The sequence below is a fragment of the Cimex lectularius genome, unplaced genomic scaffold (genome assembly GCF_000648675.2).
Source record: "Cimex lectularius strain Harlan isolate CLEC.00 unplaced genomic scaffold, Clec_2.1 scaffold230, whole genome shotgun sequence".
Lineage (NCBI taxonomy): Eukaryota > Metazoa > Arthropoda > Insecta > Hemiptera > Cimicidae > Cimex > Cimex lectularius.
Window position 1 is genome coordinate 596698 of NW_019392809.1, and position 18507 is coordinate 615204.

At 35.7% G+C, this 18507-nt stretch overlaps 2 protein-coding genes across 4 annotated transcripts in view; one reads left to right on the forward strand and one right to left on the reverse strand.

The window, feature by feature from the left end:
• The window catches only part of LOC106672348 (brain-specific angiogenesis inhibitor 1-associated protein 2), a 264724-nt gene that overhangs the window by 118360 nt on the left and 127857 nt on the right, over nt 1-18507 (forward strand). The window lies entirely within an intron of this gene.
• Nucleotides 2998-7440, reverse strand: LOC106672349. The gene is made up of 2 exons (XM_014403706.1): nt 7296-7440; nt 2998-3592 (listed from the first exon to the last, which is right to left on the reverse strand). The coding sequence occupies exons 1-2, from the start codon at nt 7383-7385 to the stop codon at nt 3317-3319; spliced, it is 366 nt and encodes a 121-aa protein (XP_014259192.1). The 5' UTR covers nt 7386-7440; the 3' UTR covers nt 2998-3316.

Sequence of the window (18507 nt, forward strand, 5' to 3'; positions counted from 1 at the left end):
TTTAAAGTGAGATGCAATGCAATGCTTTATAAAAAAAGGGCATATCGTTTAGATAACGGCAACCAAAGATTATATTTACTCCGGTAATTAGTTTTTCACGACTTGCTACATCGTGAAATTTAAAGAGGGTCGAAATAAAAAAATGTTTTGTGTAACACACTATGCAATCCGTTCCGCGTTAATGTTTTTTCGACTAGCCGTCAAACGTGACATCATGGCCATGGGAACTATCCCATTCCACCGCCCAAGAGCGCACAACTTTTGAAACGTGACACCACTTCGGCTTAATATTCATCCCCTCGACGTTCCGCCTCATGAAAGAGGGTGCGGTGTCAAGTCTATCGCCGAGAGAATTGATAAATTAGGTAGAAAGCCTTGCCTTGGCGAACGTCCGGTGAAAAAAAGGTTTCCAAGGAAAAATGTGTACCGCGGTACGAAAAAATAAGACTGTGCGGTTTCCTTTTCGCCCTGACTACCATCAGGATTGCAGTTTCGGAACCTGAGCGAACGCTTCTGTTAAAGATTGGGCAGGGTTAAAAAGGATTAGCCTTGAAAGTAAACATTTATCAATAAATTAATTGCTAACATAGTGATTGTAAGATGAAATGAACGCTTAACATTTTTGTACTTTCTAATTGCAAACGTAAATCGATATGGGGTAAAAGACATCCACCTCAAACTTTTGTGACGGAGCCCAAAAAGTTGTATCTCATTATAAAGCTTTTTTGTGTGAATTGGTTAAAAGGAAAATGTTCACTTTTTATTTTAGATTGTTATTTTTTCATGGAATGTTCGAAAAAATAATCGGTTGGGGAAATAATGTAGGATCAGGCCCGGAGGACCACTTGTTAGAGGTGGGAGAGGGGCTATCAGTAACAGAAAGCAAATCTCCTTTCACGTGTAGGTGGGATAAATACAATTATAAAGTTCTTTTATTTAAAAGAATTTATTTATTGGAAGTTTGACGACTAATCCGTCTTATTTAAATTTGTTGGTTAATGTTAGAAACCATTTCTAGGTTGTGATTTTTCAAAAAAAACCATATGGAAATGGTCGAGAATTTACACCCATCATCAGTATCTAAATTGCCCACCAAAAAAAGCCGACAACATGGTTTGTTCACGAAAAAATGGCCAATTTTGGAAATGAATATTTTCTCAGCTTTTTAAGTCACAGACCAGCGCTAGATATTCATTTTTTAGAAAATTGTACGCTGAAAAAGGTGGCTTTTTTAAATGTTTTCCTAGCTTCAGTTATTCATCAGTAAATTCAAAAATTTGGTACGTGTCAATTTTAGCACTTTTTACAAAAACTTCAAAATCAGCTGAGGAGCCAGGAAATCATCCTGGAGCGACGCTTTTTAACAATCGATAGGAAATTTTAATAAGATTTCAATTGGTCACCTTCCACTTTGCCCGATTCCTCAACCGTTTTCGAGTTAATCGCGATTTTTGGGATAAAACGTGGTTTTTTAAGTGCTAATGAAAAACAGATCTCTCTCTCTCTCTCGATTTTCATGCATAAATTTTGAACTGTCCTGTTTTTGCAAATTTTACGCTCTACAACTTTTGTTCGAAGGACTTTTTAAAAAAGTGACCAGGGAAGCGACAATTCTCACTTTTTCATACTTTTTTGGGATGCGGAACGCTTCTGCTGTCCATAACCACTTCAATTAAATACAACTATTCCTTCCCATTTCACAGGTGTTATGTAGCAGTTTGGCTTAGAATAACGTATTGAAACAATGGGTTTACGTACGGTAATATCGGGAGAAAGAGAGAGTGATCAGGTTTTTCCATGAGCACGTAAGAAACCACGTTTTTTGCCCAAAAATCGCGATTAACTGGATAACGGTTGAGAAATCGGCCAAAGTGGAAGGAGACCAATTGTAATCTTATTAAAATTTCCAATCGATTGCTACTTCCTGGCTCCGCAGCTCAGTCTGAAGTTTTCGTTAAAAGTACAAAAATTAACATTTTCCCGAATGAACTTACTGATGAATGAGTAAAGCTAGGAAAAAGACAATATTTTTCAGCGTAAAATTTTCTAAAAAAAGAGACCTGACGGAAGTTTGTGACTTTAAAGGTTGAGAAAGTATGCATTGACAAATTTGGCCATTTTTCGTGCAAAAACCCGCACCAACCAACAACAAACCAGGCCATTTTTTGATAGGTAGCGTATTTTTTTTAATATAAAAAGACCTAAGTATAACATTGATATTGATATTTTACATGTATTTTTTAACTAGTTTTAAAAAATTATTGATTATTTTTATATATTTTTTAAAAATAATATGGGATATTTGGTTTAGTCAGTTTTTTCACTAGTTTTTGTAATGTACACACATTCTATTGTCTTTTATTTTATTTTTTTAATTGGGTGTGTGTTTTGAGCAATTTTTATGTTGGAAAGAGCTGTTTTTCTACCATTGCTATGGTATTTTCTTTAACCGGTTACCCGTATTTTTGTTTGACCGATATATATTTTATCCAATTCATCACAATTAATTGAGTCAATTGCATTATTTTTTATTTACTTTCTAGTATCTTTTATTGGGGTGTATAAACTAAGTTGTAATAATTATACCTTACTGTTTACAGCATTTATTACTTTTTTTAGTATTACTTATCATAAGGTTATAGACAAATTGAAGTTGATTCGTCATCCCCACAATTAGATAGCTGGATAATAATTTTGATTTGTAAGTATAAATTATATTACACCATCCTTTCAATTATGTCGTTAAGGAATGTCGTTTGCGATTCTGTTATTTTTACGTCAGTGGACGCAGCGTAGAGATTACATCAGGCGGTCGTGACTGGGCTACACGCAAACAAATAATTAATTCTTTACCGGATTTCGTATACATATGTTTAATTATTTTTGCAATGTATGATTGAGTGCTCTTATGCCATGTAAAACAGCAGATGTTCAATTAAAAGAATTTAAGGACAGAGAATATGTTATCAATTCATCACCTAATCAACGGTACACTTATACAATTAAATTTTCAGTTTATTCAATATAATCGTAAAACAATCAATAAAATTAGAAGAATATCGCAATTAAGGATTATGTGAGATTATTTTTAAACAGTTTAGGTTGGCAGGTGTAGAAATATTTCTGTTTTCACCTTCAGGATAAAATCATTTCATTTTCATTCTATGGAAGTCTTTGTACTTTTCTTTTTTCTAGATATTTTTTAAAAATCATTTATACAAGCAATGAACAGATGTCGAATGAAAACTTATGGTTGATGGTTGTTCAGTTGAAACAGGTGTTTATTGTTTCTTTAATCTCCTGTGTTTTTCCGGCTTCAGCCGTTGTTGACGGATGTCGAGGACGGGGTGAAAATCTCAGTCTGGTTGTAGACGGTCTGTCCGTTGATCTCCACCAAGTCCGAGATGGCTTGGGCATTGTTCTGAAGCCCCTGGAACATAGGTTGAAACACCTGGAGACCGGTTAACTGAGGCGAAATATTGACCAGATCCAGGGGAGAGAGACAGGAAGTACCATTCTGCGCGTCCGGGAGGCAGACGACAGCTGGATAGTTGCAGCAGTTTACGCTGTCCGCATTCGATGTTCCAGCACACTGGAAATGTGTAATGAAATTTAGAAAACAAAATAAAACCTTGTTGAAACGACGAAAATAAACCACTTGTTGGTGAATATATAGACAAAATGAAAAGGTTTGACGGAATCGATCGATTGTACTATCAATGTTTGCATGGTTTTAAAATGAGCCATGTATAATTTGAAGCATTGTTCAATTAAATTGCGTTTATCGATGTGCGTTTTCGGGTTTTGGAAGTGCGTGATTTATCGGAAATACACCTCCTGCATTTGCGACAAAGAATTCCCACGAGACGTGAGTTTCCGGCCCATTGAATACTGTAGAACCGAGCGATTCTCAGCTTTTGGCACGGTTCTCACATCGAGCATGGCATGATCAGTATTTCTACATCATACGTGAAATTGCAAAATCATAACAACACACGTCCAAAAACCTGTCCTAATTAATACATCACTTTTGGGGCGTGTTGTGTGAATCTATATACATTTCCTTACATGTACTACTGTTTTTCATTTCTTTGGGTTTTTCATACGACATTGTAAAATAATTACACCTAAACACTGCCTAATGTTTTTCCAATTTCCACTAACTGCTTCCTTTTTTAAAGAGACATTAAGTTTATATAAACTTATATACTTATATACTTTATATTAATTTTAATATAAATATTTGAGGCAGCATGTTAGGATTCTCCAAGCAAACAAGGCGTAACAACGAATCTTTTTTTAAATATGACCCAATTAACAAGTACTCAATAATCACTGCGTTTAAGCGATGAAAGATAGCAAATAAACGAGGGATAAACGTGCTAATCATAAAAGAGTTGACTATTTCCGGTTCTAATTTCAGTCAATTATTTAGCCCTTTTTGTTTCACTGATCTGAAGTCTTTTAAATTCAATAATCAGTTGAAGGTTGTTTGGTCAAGTGGACGCCCTTTAAAATATAATTAATTACAGGAGTTCAGTATTGTCAATAAGAAGTTGAAAGTGTTTAATTTAAATTGAATTATCTCTTAGCAAATGGCTTCGGCCGGCCGAGAGGCGGCCTGAGGGATCCCCGCGTTTAATTCATTGCAAATAAATTCCCAAAACAGGAAAGTTGAACTTCGTTTTCTTAATTAAATTCCTACAGGGTTTCAATTTCGAGCAGGCGAGATTTTGACGAACAAAGTTTACATAGGCTAATAGCAAATTAATGATGACGTCGCTCTATAGTATCAGTCGGAAAATATATCTGATTGACCTAGTCAAAAAATATTTAAATTTTTAGTTATTAAACAGTTTTAAATTACTGCTTGAACATTCTACTCGAAAGAGATTTCATTGTCGGTACGACGTGGATAACAAGCATATTTAATATATTTAATTATTAAGATAAAATGAAGAAAATTCCTCTTACACGGATTGTGCAGCAGTTTAATCGTATTCTCCAATTCTGTTTGTCGTTGCCAGGTTTGGCTAAGGGTTATTTGATGAGGGATTTAATTGCAAAATAACCGCAAAAGCTTGTTTTGTTACGAAATGGAACAGTTTCTTCTTTATTTCGCCGTCCCAAGTTAATTTGAAAATTAATAACATTTTGTGCATTTATTCAAACAGGCGATTTGATCGAATTTTTCTCGATTGACATTGTGTGGCTGTAATTTAATACACATCGTATTATTTAAAACCATCAAAGCTGAAAGTAATTACAATTAAAAGAACGTCACGTTTTTATAAATTTATGATATTAAATTTTGTCCGGCTTTCGGAATGACACTAATGAGTTGCATCTGAACCTTGCACGAGACTGTTCTTTTGAGTAAACGTTGTAGAAACAAAGTTAAGTCTCGGCCAGTTGTTAACTAAAACATGTCATAATCTAATTTCGTTTAGGAATACTTTACGAACACAATATAAGTCCAATAATGATATACATTTATACTTATTACTGTTTGTAATTAATGCACAGCCCTAAGGAAGCCATGATAAATGCAGAAAGTTTGACAGTAGTGCCATAATTATCAATCTTGGACCATCAACCCTAAAAACCCTTCTAAAACATCGATATTGATTCGGGTATGCAAAAGGTGCAAATCAGACGGTGTCTGGTCCAGTGGTGGATCCAGGGTGGATATGGTAGACGTCTCTCTGATAGACCGTTTTAGGTCGTGTTTCCTTTCACTTTTGCAGTTCGCGATTTGTGCATTTTTTATTATAGTTTCGAAGGAGTAAAACACTACTACCTTACGATCCTAAAATCTATGATCGTTACTCCAGAATGAAGAATTGCTTGGATAAAAAATGAAGCAAGGCGAAACAAAAATAATGTATTAACTGTACGAGGGGTTTTAAAACACAATACCGTGGTGACAAAATGGCAAAAACATTCGCAATAGACCCTAGTTTTCTTCAATGCAACTCAAGTACACTGAACCTTAATTGTGTTAGTTTGAAGGTTGTTTCACAAAAAATGTCCGATTTTATTTCAGAGATTCAGAGAGAAAATAACGATTTACTGTTGTTTACATATTATAATTAGTACTTATTAATCATCCAATTTTGTTTATAATGATGAGCTCGCCAATCCATTACACACTGAACTGGATACAAACGATTTTCGTGTAATATTCCTTTACGAGTTTAAAGTCGGACAATCAGCAGCTGAGACTCATCCTACTCATACATCAGTAAGTCGTTTGAGGAAGGGAGTGTTCGCAACCATTCCCCGATGGTTTGCTAAGTTTTCGGAAGGGAATGCCGAATTGGAAAACGAGCCCCGCGGAAGACCTCCAACTTTAATTGAAAGTGATGCCCTTGAACTTCAGGTAGAAGAAAACGCTATCCTACAGTCAAAGGACTCGCAGCTCAACTAAATGCAAGTGCAGCTACCGTGTCAAGGCAATTGAAGAACATGGGAAAAATCAAAAAGCTCGATCCTCATGAGCTCTCTGAGCGACATCAGTTAAAGCGCCTTGAGACATGCGTTTCGTTGCTCGCCAGGCAAAAAACCGATCCTTTTCTTGAAAGTATAATCACTTGCGATGAAAAATGGATTGCATATGACAATCAGCGTTGGTCAGGGCAGTGGTTAAACAGTGACTAAAGGCCAATGCCAAAACCAAATTTACACTCAAAGAAATTGATGGTGACCGGATGGTGGTCCATGCCCAGAATTATTCACTACGCCTTTTTGTGTAGAGGTGAGACTAGTCTAGAGTGTCTAAGACTCTACATTGGAAGGAAATTGACAAAATGCATAAAAAAATTACTCAAAAAAACAACAACACCTGCATTGGTAAATCGGAAAGGTACTCCTCCACGATAACTCCAGGCCTCATGTTTTATAACATATTGAAAGAGCTCGCCTTGGAAGTTCTTCCGCATCCACCTTATTCTCCAGACTTGTCTCCAAAAGACTTTTACCTGGTTAGGAATTTAGACAACTTCGTCAAAGGAAAATTTTTTGAAAATGAAAGTCCAAAAAGCGTTTACAGATTATGTATCTTTTCAAAGTTCAGAATTCTTCAGTTCCGGCATAAAAAAAGTTGGGCACGCGTTGGGAAAAATGTGTAGAAAATGAAGGTAAATACTTCGAACCACAAAAATTGGTTTACTAAAACACATTTACCTTGGAAACGGACGTTTCATGTGAAACAACCCAATACATTTCATAAAAATTTTGTGAATTTATTATGACAGTTACATATGACGAGTTTTTAATAACATAAAATCACTCACAGGATTGTAGTACTGAACACAGTTGGTCGAGTTGTTCAACTGGGCTTGTACGGTTGCCGCGAGAACCGTGAAGAGCACGATTTTCAACATATCGTTTGTTTATTTAGTTTTAAAAGCCTCTCTTTGCCCCACTTTTAAATAGAGGGATTTCCGTGTCTACGCGACGATAAACGTCAATGCCTCGTCCTTGAGATAACGTCCCATAAAGCGCAGTAGAAAGCAACCGATTTCAGACTCAATCCGACTAGATAATCGCCAAATTGTTTACTAACAAATGCAAATCGCCGGATAACCGGCGGTACGATTTAAGTGGGGTTGAAACATGTTAGTTCTTTCAAACATCGGCCTTGCCTTCTACGATAGAGAAAAGTGGCCGTCTAGGTTGAAGGATTCCACGTGGAATAAGAAAGAGAACAAAGATTGAGGCTATTTATTCGAGACAGGACGAACTCGATGTTATGTGCTCGGATCAAAGTTAGAAAGGACTCCGAAACAGGATTATATGGAAACAAAAAACAAGTACAGAAGAAATGAGAAGAAAGCCCCATAACAAAAGTCGCCGTCCATCCTGCGGAACGGAAAAATAAAACGAGGGCGAGATTTTCCCGGAGGTCCTGCGCTATCGCTGTTGCTGTCCTTCGTGGCCGGAGGCGGTAAAAGTAAAAAACTGGCTAATGTCGAGCATCCGTCACGCAGTGTTAGGACGATAAACCACGTGGGGGGCCACGTGGACCCTGGAGATAAGAGGATGCTCTGAGAGATTTACCGTCATTCCGGTGAATTCCCTCAAACATCTCCCGAGAGCAGCCCTCTTTTTCCACCTTTTTAATTCAATAACGGCCTACCTTCAAATTAATTTCCATCCAAAAGGGCTACACCTATTACTCAGAGCGATGTTTATTGTATTTTCAATTTCATAATAGAAAAAAAGAAGCTTATTTATCCAACACCTGTACCAAGCCTACTTTTCTTCATCGGATGTATAATTTCATGCAAATCGATCCTTTCAAAGAATATACCAGCCAAATTGCAATCGGTCTGTTCATATACCGCAAACATTGCTGTTAGACATTTAATAAAAAATCAAATACAATACGCCATGGATTATTCCTATCAAAGCACATCTTTAGCTTTGGCGTTTTATACAAAGATGAATCTTTTGTAAATGTCAATGATATTCTATGAGATTTATTTGCTGCTTTAATTTTTCTTTTAAAATCTATACATAAAACAATATACCGCTAAAAGCGAATGAAGATTCATTGAAAAATAATTGTCGATATTGCGATTCTATTATTTAATTCTAATTCTACATCACTTTAAATGTCCATAACTTACATAAATATAACTTCACCTCTTTATTTTATGTAAACTACCAAATGTTAGTGCAAAGAAAAAGAAATAAGCTTCTTTTTTCATCGTCTCTCTTTTCGATTTTATAAAGTTTGCAAAATTGTGGAAACCGGAAAGTATTTCATGGATCAGAATGAATTCTTTAAAGTCTTGTAACAATTCCTTATTGGTTCCTCGTTTAATCTTTAACTATTTAATTTTATGTGTACTGTTTAGCGACCGTTTTCAATAATTTGTTGGAGTAGTGAGGAGCGGTCAGGAATGAAGTATCAAAGTATTTTAGAGACCACATTTTCCATTTTTTGCCGTCGTTTCGACGTTTATTCGGATCATCTTTTGGGTCTGGGTAAATTACAAACATATGTTGATTGGAAAAAACAATTATAATGTTATCTGTCTCTATTATACTCGTCAATATGCTGCCTCGATTTCCGGAATCGATGATGCATTCGATCGTAGTTATAAGACATACTCGCCGGTTAAGTTAAAATCAATGTTGTCGCCAATGATATCATCAGGTCGCTTCAATATCGCTAGTTTGCCCAATGTGTCCTAAACGGCTCACAGCCCTGGGCAAATCCGGGCTTTGGCAAATAGGATGCGAAACGTTTGCAATTGAGACCGTGCTATTTACATGCTGCAGATCCCGAAGTATTAATGCAGCCAGCCCGTTCCCACGATCTATATGGAAATCAAAGTTTCCCAATTAAATTTTCTTCCGGTAACTGCTGGCTTTTCTCCTTGCAAACTGATTCTGGTCGACAGTTTCGTTCTTTTGAATAATATAGACCTGATAGTTTATTTTCATCGATCAAACTTGGAAACCTCCTCACGAGTTGCCTTGGCGACAAACGGTGAGTTTTATCACTCGAGTCCACTCAATTTTGCTCAACTTTCCACCTGCCGTTTTCGGATTAAACCCGTCCTGGTCATTTGATTTGGATGCAATTTATGCCGACGATTGGATGAAAAAAAAGTAGTCCCGCCTTAACATTAAAACCTGTTATAATGTACGATAGTTTTATAAAAAACAAACCTTTTAATCATTAAATATTTTAAACTTTTAAATAGGCGTTTGAGGTAAAAGACCATATAAAAAATTTTGTTAAATAAGCTACTCGGTGTAATAATAATTTTAATTGGCGACGAATCTGAGGAAATTGGCAGATGGTGAGAAAAGTGAAATCCGAACTGAGTTAATTTGTGTACAGTTAAGTGGGATTCTTGTGGTCGGGCGTTGTCATGGAGAAAGATCGGTGCTCGACAGCGGCCTGGACTTGTTTTCCTCACATTTTGGTAAAACCGTGCTTTGTTGTTGTATTTGCATATTTATTATCGCAAGAGATAAGAAATTTTGTTTCTTTTGTGTTTGTAAAGACCGATGTGAAAACTTTTTAACTTTTGTCGTTCGTTTTCGATAAACTAACGAACCTGGCAACAGTGGTTTAACGCAGACGGTTTTGTTTCATCGGTAATCGGTTCGGCTTAAGAGCATTATTCTCTTCACCATTGTAATCGTTGTAAAACATCTCACGGTTATAACACAACTGAATCAGTCTATAAAAATTTTTACATATTGTAAAAACGGATATATTAAATTTTAATATGACCATTTTATTGATATTTTCAGCAAAATAAATAGTATATTTTACCATGTGCTCATAAAAGATTTGTAACAGAAGCAATAATTCTTTTAGACGGGTGTCAAGCCTTGCAACCCTTTCTTTAAGCAAGTTGATAAACAACTTCCATGACGATACAAATGAACTTTTGACGCCAGGTTTTCTTAACTCTTTGGAATTTTTGCAGGGAATTTGTACTTTAAATTCATTACCAAATGCTTTTAAACAACGATTAATATATGACATAACAGTCAAATAACAACAGGCACCGCGCTGACCAAGTGGTTAGGGGGTCCGAATCTTATTTACCCACGTTAGCAATTCTGGGATCGAATCCCTACACAGCTCATGGCTTTTTAATTGAAAATACTATCAAAAAAATGTAAAGGTGTTCGACACATCGTCCGACTACATGTTAGACGTTAAGCCCCCTGTAAGACCAGAATTACTGCTAAGTAATAACGACGGTTGCAAGCGGTCGGAGTGAAGAGATAAGGTACATGTACAGTCACAATTATAGAAAACATAAACCACCCATGAATCTGGTGCTTTTATACTTAAAAATTTTATATTCAGTCCAAGTATGACATTGTAAAATTTATAGAAGTTTTGTTATTATAAACTATTTGTTCAAGTATTACATTTATTCTAAAGAGAGTTTATTAGAATATAATATAATAGAATTTGTTTATTCTTCTTCATCTTTTTGAAAAACAATACATAAATAAGTAATTGAAAACAAAATAAATTGGATTGACTTTAACAGATATGTAATTATTACTTCTGCTTAGTTACTATAGCAACAGTAATATTCATTCAGGTAACGCAAAGGCTCTCAACCTTAAAACCTCGGAAAAATAGAAATAAATCATTTGCTTTTTGCTCGTTTACCATATTTTCTACACTTGAATAACTGTACGTATTTACAAATGAAATGGTTTCTTAGAAGGTTGTTGGAGATACGTTCCTAAATACTCGGTCGTCCTTAAAAGGACAATAAGGATCTTTAGCGTCCGTACCTAACACGTGGCCTTACCGGATGTATATTGGACAATTAAAATAATATGGTGCAACGTTTCTTTAACATGCATGTTACAAACTGAACAAATGTCATTTGTATTGATTTTATAATAACTGCCATTGTAGAATATTTTTTATCTTTCATAATTAGCTAGTCTTAACTGAACTAATAACCTTATTTTCTTAATGGCTAAACTAAATAACAAATATTGTTCAGCAGAAGTTAAACTACGCCTCATTCTGAACCCAGTGTTATATCGCGAGTAGAGGCATTTATCAATGGCTTTTCAGTATATATTGTTCTTCCACCTCTCAACCGTATCTTTTTTCTTACTTAAAAGGCTCGTATAGTAGGAGATGGATTTACACCATAACGAGCTAAGGCACATATTCATAATTGTCAAACCAATACCATTGATGTACCGACAGGTTTTGTGTTTTTCAGGAAATATTGAAATGAAGAGAATTTATTATAAAATATGAAAAGGGCTTATAAACGCTTATAAATGTCCTGTATTAATAGCCAAAATCTCTATAAAAATATATTACATATGTATTGTTATGTTATTATATCAAAAGATTTATGCATACTTGGTTTTAATAACGTTTCAAGTGAGTTGTTGATTTTTGATGATTTGATGTTCTTGTTCATTGGAAGAACGTTACTATGTCAAACCCCCCCCCCTAAAATTCAAATTTACGCTTGTGATAAGGTTGCATAAATTATAAGTTTACATGGTATTTTCACTACGTTGAACTTAAATATTGATGAATCAGTTTCGGTAGAAAATCCTGAGACCGTTATAGCCAGTCTAAGTAAAAAAATTATAGCTGGTATATATAACATAGTAAATTTGCATTCTGATTATTTTTAAAATAATTAATGATAGTTTTTAAGAATTTACAATGGTTTCCATATTTCGCAGCGTCGATTCAAAAGCATCAAAACCTTATGGCTGCCGAGCAAAAATAAGTGTTTACAACTTGCAAAATGTGTTTTATCAAATAAGATTTGTTCCTGAAACATCTTAAAACCAAAAGAATAATAGTAATTAAACAGTCTAAGCTCACTGTCTGTTGACTGTTTATCGGAATGCGATAGTTCGCATTATGCCCCGACAACCTGGCCACCGATTTCAATTTCAATGACGCAGAGTAAATCTCGAGTTGGGTCGGATCTATAAATATTTCCAAAATGGCAACAACTGAAATTGACCATCGCAAGGAGGAAGATTCACTTCGGGAGAGAGTTGTGTGTAGTAAAATTGAAGACATTGTTGAAGAAACCAAAAGTGATGAACTGAAAAAGAACAAGAAGGGGGCGCGAGTAACCAGACGAAGTTTGAAAACTTTTATCTGAAGCAGTTATCGAAGAATCAGCTAACCATGAAGCTTATCGACATTAATTACAGTCAATTTATGCATTTAGCAGTCATAATTAAGTTTAATGTAGGCTAAGATGAAAAAGTAAGTGTCACGAGCGGGATTCGAACACACGACCTTCGGCTCAGTACGCCGCTGCTCTAACCTTGAGCTATCGTGAAATCCGCTCGGACACCATCTTATCATATCAACCTACAACCTTTGGAATTATTCCCTTTTTTTGCCATATTTTCAAATGCCATATTTTTCATCTCGACCAAGGCCTTAGATATAAGTCATGTGTTCGAATCCCACTAGTGACACTTGCTTTTTTATTCAGCCAAGAGCTTAGATTAAAAGTATAATTAATACCAGTGCAGACCCAAAGTTAGACAAACTATCCAACTTTGGAATACACGCGTAAAAGCAACACCTGACATAGAGGAAAAAGGACGACAAGATTTTCTTCAGGATGACCCTCGTCTCACTGGCCATTTAGAAAAATTCAACTTGGTTAGCCACTGTAAGGTAGACAAGACTGAATACCTGAAAATTCCAATAGAGTCACTCCAAGGGTGAAGCGCTGTCTTATCCAAAAGCCGAGTCGAATGAAAGAAAATTTCCATTCTTTGATATAACTCTGAAGGCAATCTGTTAATGCCCGAGCTCAGTAAAATTTTATAATCAACAACTTCATCTACATATAGAGATCGAGGGAAAAACTGAGGACTGAAAAAACGAAGGACTTCGAGATTTAGATTCGTGATAGAAACAAGAAGGAGGCAGAAACCGATTCTGAAGTTATTGTTAGGATACAATAACAAATTGATTATGGTAAGAATACCATAGATTATGACCGATACATTTAACTTGTACCGATGGATGCAAGAACAAAAATCCATCTGAAATCGTCAGCAATCCATTTAAAATTCAGGCGAAGGGTCTAGGATGGTCTGGTTCTGGTAAAAGCTTGGAGGCAACGATTACATTTTCGCAATCCCGATTATTTAGTAGTCATCAACCAAAGATCGACTTCCTACTACTCCGGCCCTAAAAAGGAAAAGCGCGCGCGTGAATAAGTTGTTTCCAGAATAATTCAACAAGCTGAAGTTGAAGAAAAATCCACACTCGAATATTTGACTTTTTTTAATTTACGGAACCTCCTATAAAATATTTTAGAAACGTTTTGCTGACAATGAGTAAACTGTTCGGTTGAGGTTATCGCCATGCAATAAAGTTGAAAACCGATTTTGGGGGGTTTCTTGGTGCAATTTGATCTTTGCTACTTCTGACGTGTTTCTTTTATAGTTTTTACAGCCTTACACCGGATTTACAGACTCATCTTCTTTCAATGTGTTTCAGAACAGGGCTAGATGGGTGAATGTGGCATTATTTGTTAATACGGCACGTTACATATGGTTTTATTTTGTCAAGACGATTTATTTTCGTATATAACCAATATAGAATTTAGATTTTTGCTGTTGTAAAGGCTAATCCTTATGAATCTAGCTTAATCGCCTGTTTTATAGTTTTTGCAAATATTATTTTTAAATTATTTTCTTAGTTAATTTAAAAAGCATGAAAAAATTGACTTGCATAGATTTTTAAATGCTTGCATAGTATTCATTTAAAACGTTGTTGCTTCTTTGAGTTTAGTAAGTTCGTCGAAACAATTGGAACTAGAGATTTTAGAAATAAATTTTAATTAAAGTTAACGTTATATCTAAAATGCAAGGTGCCAGTAATAGAAAATACCTAAATCTTGATAAAACTACTTAATCGTAAATATCTGCAATTTGGTGTACCTCGGAAGAATTCTAGCAATAATCTCACCCTCTTAGATAATTATTCTTCATGATAGCAGTTAGATAAAAGTTGTACTCGAGTTATTCGTTATATTTTCTTCTCGTTCACCCCTCGGAGTGATTAGGCGTCCGTAAGTTGGGATGAAACGCCTCGCCCGGGACGGGGGTCGAAAGTGGATGAGGGAGGTTCGTTTCATCTCTGACGACGGCATTCCCCTTCTCGACCGAGGGATATCGCCGAATGATCAAAAAGTAAGGGGGGAAAGGCTGGGGGAGGGCCAGCTCTTACGAATTTCGAAAAACTTATAATTAAAGACGGGAGAGCGAGAAAGAAAACGAGAAAAGAAAGTTTCCCCACGAGGACGACGTCCCCTCAGCGAGACGGTCATTTTCCGACAGATATCTCAGTGCGACTGGAGATTAGCAGATCCGAGATAATTTCCACGGCGAATACTCTTTTCAGTTTCACGAATTAGATTTTATATTATTACATCTTATGCATACTATTAGGACGTAAATATTTATTAACATAAAATTTAAAAAAAAATAGTGTACAGTTGATTTTTATTATTATTATTTTATTTGAAGTACAGTACAACTACCATCAAATAAGAAATATGTAACAATGAAAAAGAAAATAAGAAAAGAAGAGTAGAAATAACTGAAAATTTGTGTGCAGAGTTTGGTACTAATGCTGTAAATGGTCGTTAAGTCTAACTGTGGTTTGCTCGATTTAGAGAAGGAAGTTTTCTTCTGTGATCGTCCTTCTGAGATTGACGATGACATTTTGAGATAAAGGCTAGAAGAAAATCCCCTTTTGACGACCCGAGAACTAGGGAGAGACGTTAAGTGTTTTCCATACACCCATTGGAACCTACATCTAAAATTGTGGTTTGTTCAAAGGTACGCTACGTGGAACCCACACGAACTCACTGAGAGAAATTTACCGGATCGGAGCTCAATTCGCTCTTCATTCTAGTGTAATCTCACTTACGGACATCATCTTTTCAGTCGGCGAGGAGGTTCCAGAGAATTCGTCGGAATTCAAGGTTTTGGATGTGCTGATTTACAGTGGTTGAGAGAACGGATGAACGGATTTCATCATGAACGAAAGCAATATCTAAGTCCGTGTAGCTAAGCTCGGCATATACAACGGAAAATTAAAGATTTTTCGTAGGATTAAGGATTGAGCAATTACAAAACACACAGTTATTAACGCCACATTTCCAGTTTATAGTGCATATCGGTATAACTTTTGTTTTTGAGAGGTCAATCACGTTTGTCAAGAAGTCGTGCAAAAGCCCTGACAGTTTATTTGAAGTTATCACCGGATTGAAATTTGCCGAAGGAAAACCGTACAAGAAAAATCAAACACGTAAGAGAATAGAAAAACAAACTGTTTAATGGAATTAAGAACTATTTCTTTCTGGGAAAAGAAATCGAAAGGTGACCGCTTTTGATATTCTGATGTTATCGAATTATACCAATCATAATCGTAAACGAATACAATTAATTACATTTTTAGTGCTCTGAAAGTTTTATTCACTTAAGAGTTAACATTATCGTTTAACCGTTAACAGGTTTGAAAAAAAGAAAGAAGAAAGAAGCATTTAAAAAATGGTCTGAAATATGTCGGCACCCTGAAGCTTGAAAGGGTTGCTCTTAAAAACATGTTTACCACCTTTTCGACGGTAGGTATAAATCGTATTTGATATTTCCTTTTCCTAGTGATTTATTATTATTATTAAGCGGAAGTAGAAAACATCTCTAAACGAAATTAATCTTCCCTCACAACGCAAAATTTGTATTGCATTTATGTTTCTATAATATATTTTCCTAAGTTTATCCTTTCGAAAGGACAGCGTGTTACCCGATCCTTGTTTTTAATTAAACGAAAACTAAGCCTTCAAGACTGAAAGGTATTGCCGGTTTAGTAAGGCTTAGTCAGTGACGGCGCCGATCAGAAGAGAGATTGCCTTGTTAAAAGTAATTATGCTTCAATGAAACCTTCGGCAAGCTAATTTAACGCTTAGTTGATCAAAAAAAAAAACAACTATTCTCTTAACATTAATAAGATCAATTAAAACAATGAAAATAAAAGAAGCAAAGAAATTAGACCGATTGTCTATTGTGCTATACAATATACGAGTCAATAAAGTCCCTTGTAACTACTTTCGCTTTCTCTATCGACCTCTTTTATTTTTAAATGTATATATAATGTACATATATATAATGTATATATATATATATATATATATATAATGTGGGAAATTTTATGAGCCGTGTTATCTTCTTTTTCTGGTCTTTCAAGCGTATTGTCTCTCGACTTTTATCTGTACGCAACGTGGCTATCCTAAAGTGGTAGCTTCTTTAGCGTTTGTACCTCAGGTTGTCACCAACAGATTAGTAACAAAACATACTATATATACAGGGTGAGTAATTTTTTGACGCACCATTGGAAAATCAACGTGGGTGCGTTTAAATCTGACTCGAGGCTTATTTCCTTTGATTAATACGTTAATAAAAGAAAGTGAGTCAATTTTCGGCGCACCATAGGAAAATCAACGTTGGTGCGTCTAATTATGACNATATACACATTACTATAAATATAGAAGTCTGGTCACATTCACAAGGGAGAACATACTCGATATTTCTATGGGCGGGGTTGAGCCCACTCCATTCTCGTTCGTATTTTACTCACACGTCGCACACTCACCCCAGAGTACTCGATATGCCTCGGGGCAGGGTTGAAAAACCCTTCCTTTCACGCTAATAAATTACATTCATTCCAATCAATTAACGTAGACACCACAGAAATAACAGAAACACACATAAAAATTATATACATACATTTAAAAATCCATATTAGCATAATTTATCAATTTGTTATTTTTCTTTCTTGTTTCTCGCTCTATCTTTCTTTGTCTCATCTCTTTATTGGAAAAATATATCTGTAATTAAATGAGTGTAGTGATATTTTGTATTTTATAATGTCAATCTCGGTGGTAAGGTATAAATGGAAATAAAAGATTTTAAAGCTTAATTTAAAAGGTTCTTAAGATCGAGTCTTCCAGAAAAGTGTATCGAGCCAATGAGAAACGTTGCCCTCAGACAGAAAGTCTTTTCATCTTGTCATCTCCCGGAAGTAGACGTGATAAGCAGTTGATACGTGTCTGGGGCTTAAAAGAGGTCTTCACGAAGTTCAGCACCGGCTTGCGATAGTGGATTGTCGCCCTTTTATTTTCGGCCCGGTAATATTTTACCTTTTTCTGTATTTTCGTCGATGCCTCCTGTGAGGGCGTGGGGGTTTAGAATTTTAGATTCACCTCCATTTGATGGCTAGTTTAAATTCCGGGTCTGTTTTAAACAGCGGCCCGTCTTCTCTTTGGGACCTTACTCAAAGCCGATAAATTGTCAAAGTTTTGCCTAAACCACTTGTCCTCTCCCTTTTCCTCTTTACTTCCCCACTTGGAGTGAAGCCGAGTTCCGGTCTTTTGCTACCACTTCCTCTAGAACAATCTTATATAAGCAGGAAAAGTAATTCCCATCCTCGAGATATCCCCGGCTCCGAGCCTGCTTCAACCCCGATAAAATCTTCGGAAGGGGAATAGGAAACAAGGCCGGACTCGGGTTTTATTTTCTCCAGAGGGGGAGGAGCAATTAATTAATATTCCTTTTCATCTTTTGTCCAGGTTTATCAACGTTGTTAAACTCTATTTAAGGTTCTCATTTCCCTCTAAACAACCGACTGCTTTAATGTAAGAAAACAAGACTCCACCCCCAAAGGAATCACTTCCTTCTCCTTTTATAGAAAATATTAAGGGGGATTTGTTTGAGCTTTACTCTGTGTAATGATCTGTTTTATAATTCATTACCACCCAATAGGTGTTTTATTATTTGAGTACATCGAGGCTGAAAATAGTCTCTTTGAGAATTTTTATTAATCTCCTATTTTGTTCATCTCAAACACTCGGAAAGTCCAGTAATATCGTTGGAAATAAAGACACATAATGAGACTGAATATTTAGACAGATACTTAAATATGATCTT

Coding starts and splice junctions, on each gene's coding strand:
- LOC106672349 (XM_014403706.1), bottom strand. CDS start 7,385: ATGTTGAAAATCGTGCTCTTCACGGTTCTCGCGGCAACCGTACAAGCC. Junction 3,593..7,295: donor GTGTTCAGTACTACAATCCT/GTGAGTGATTTT, acceptor ACACATTTCCAG/TGTGCTGGAACATCGAATGC.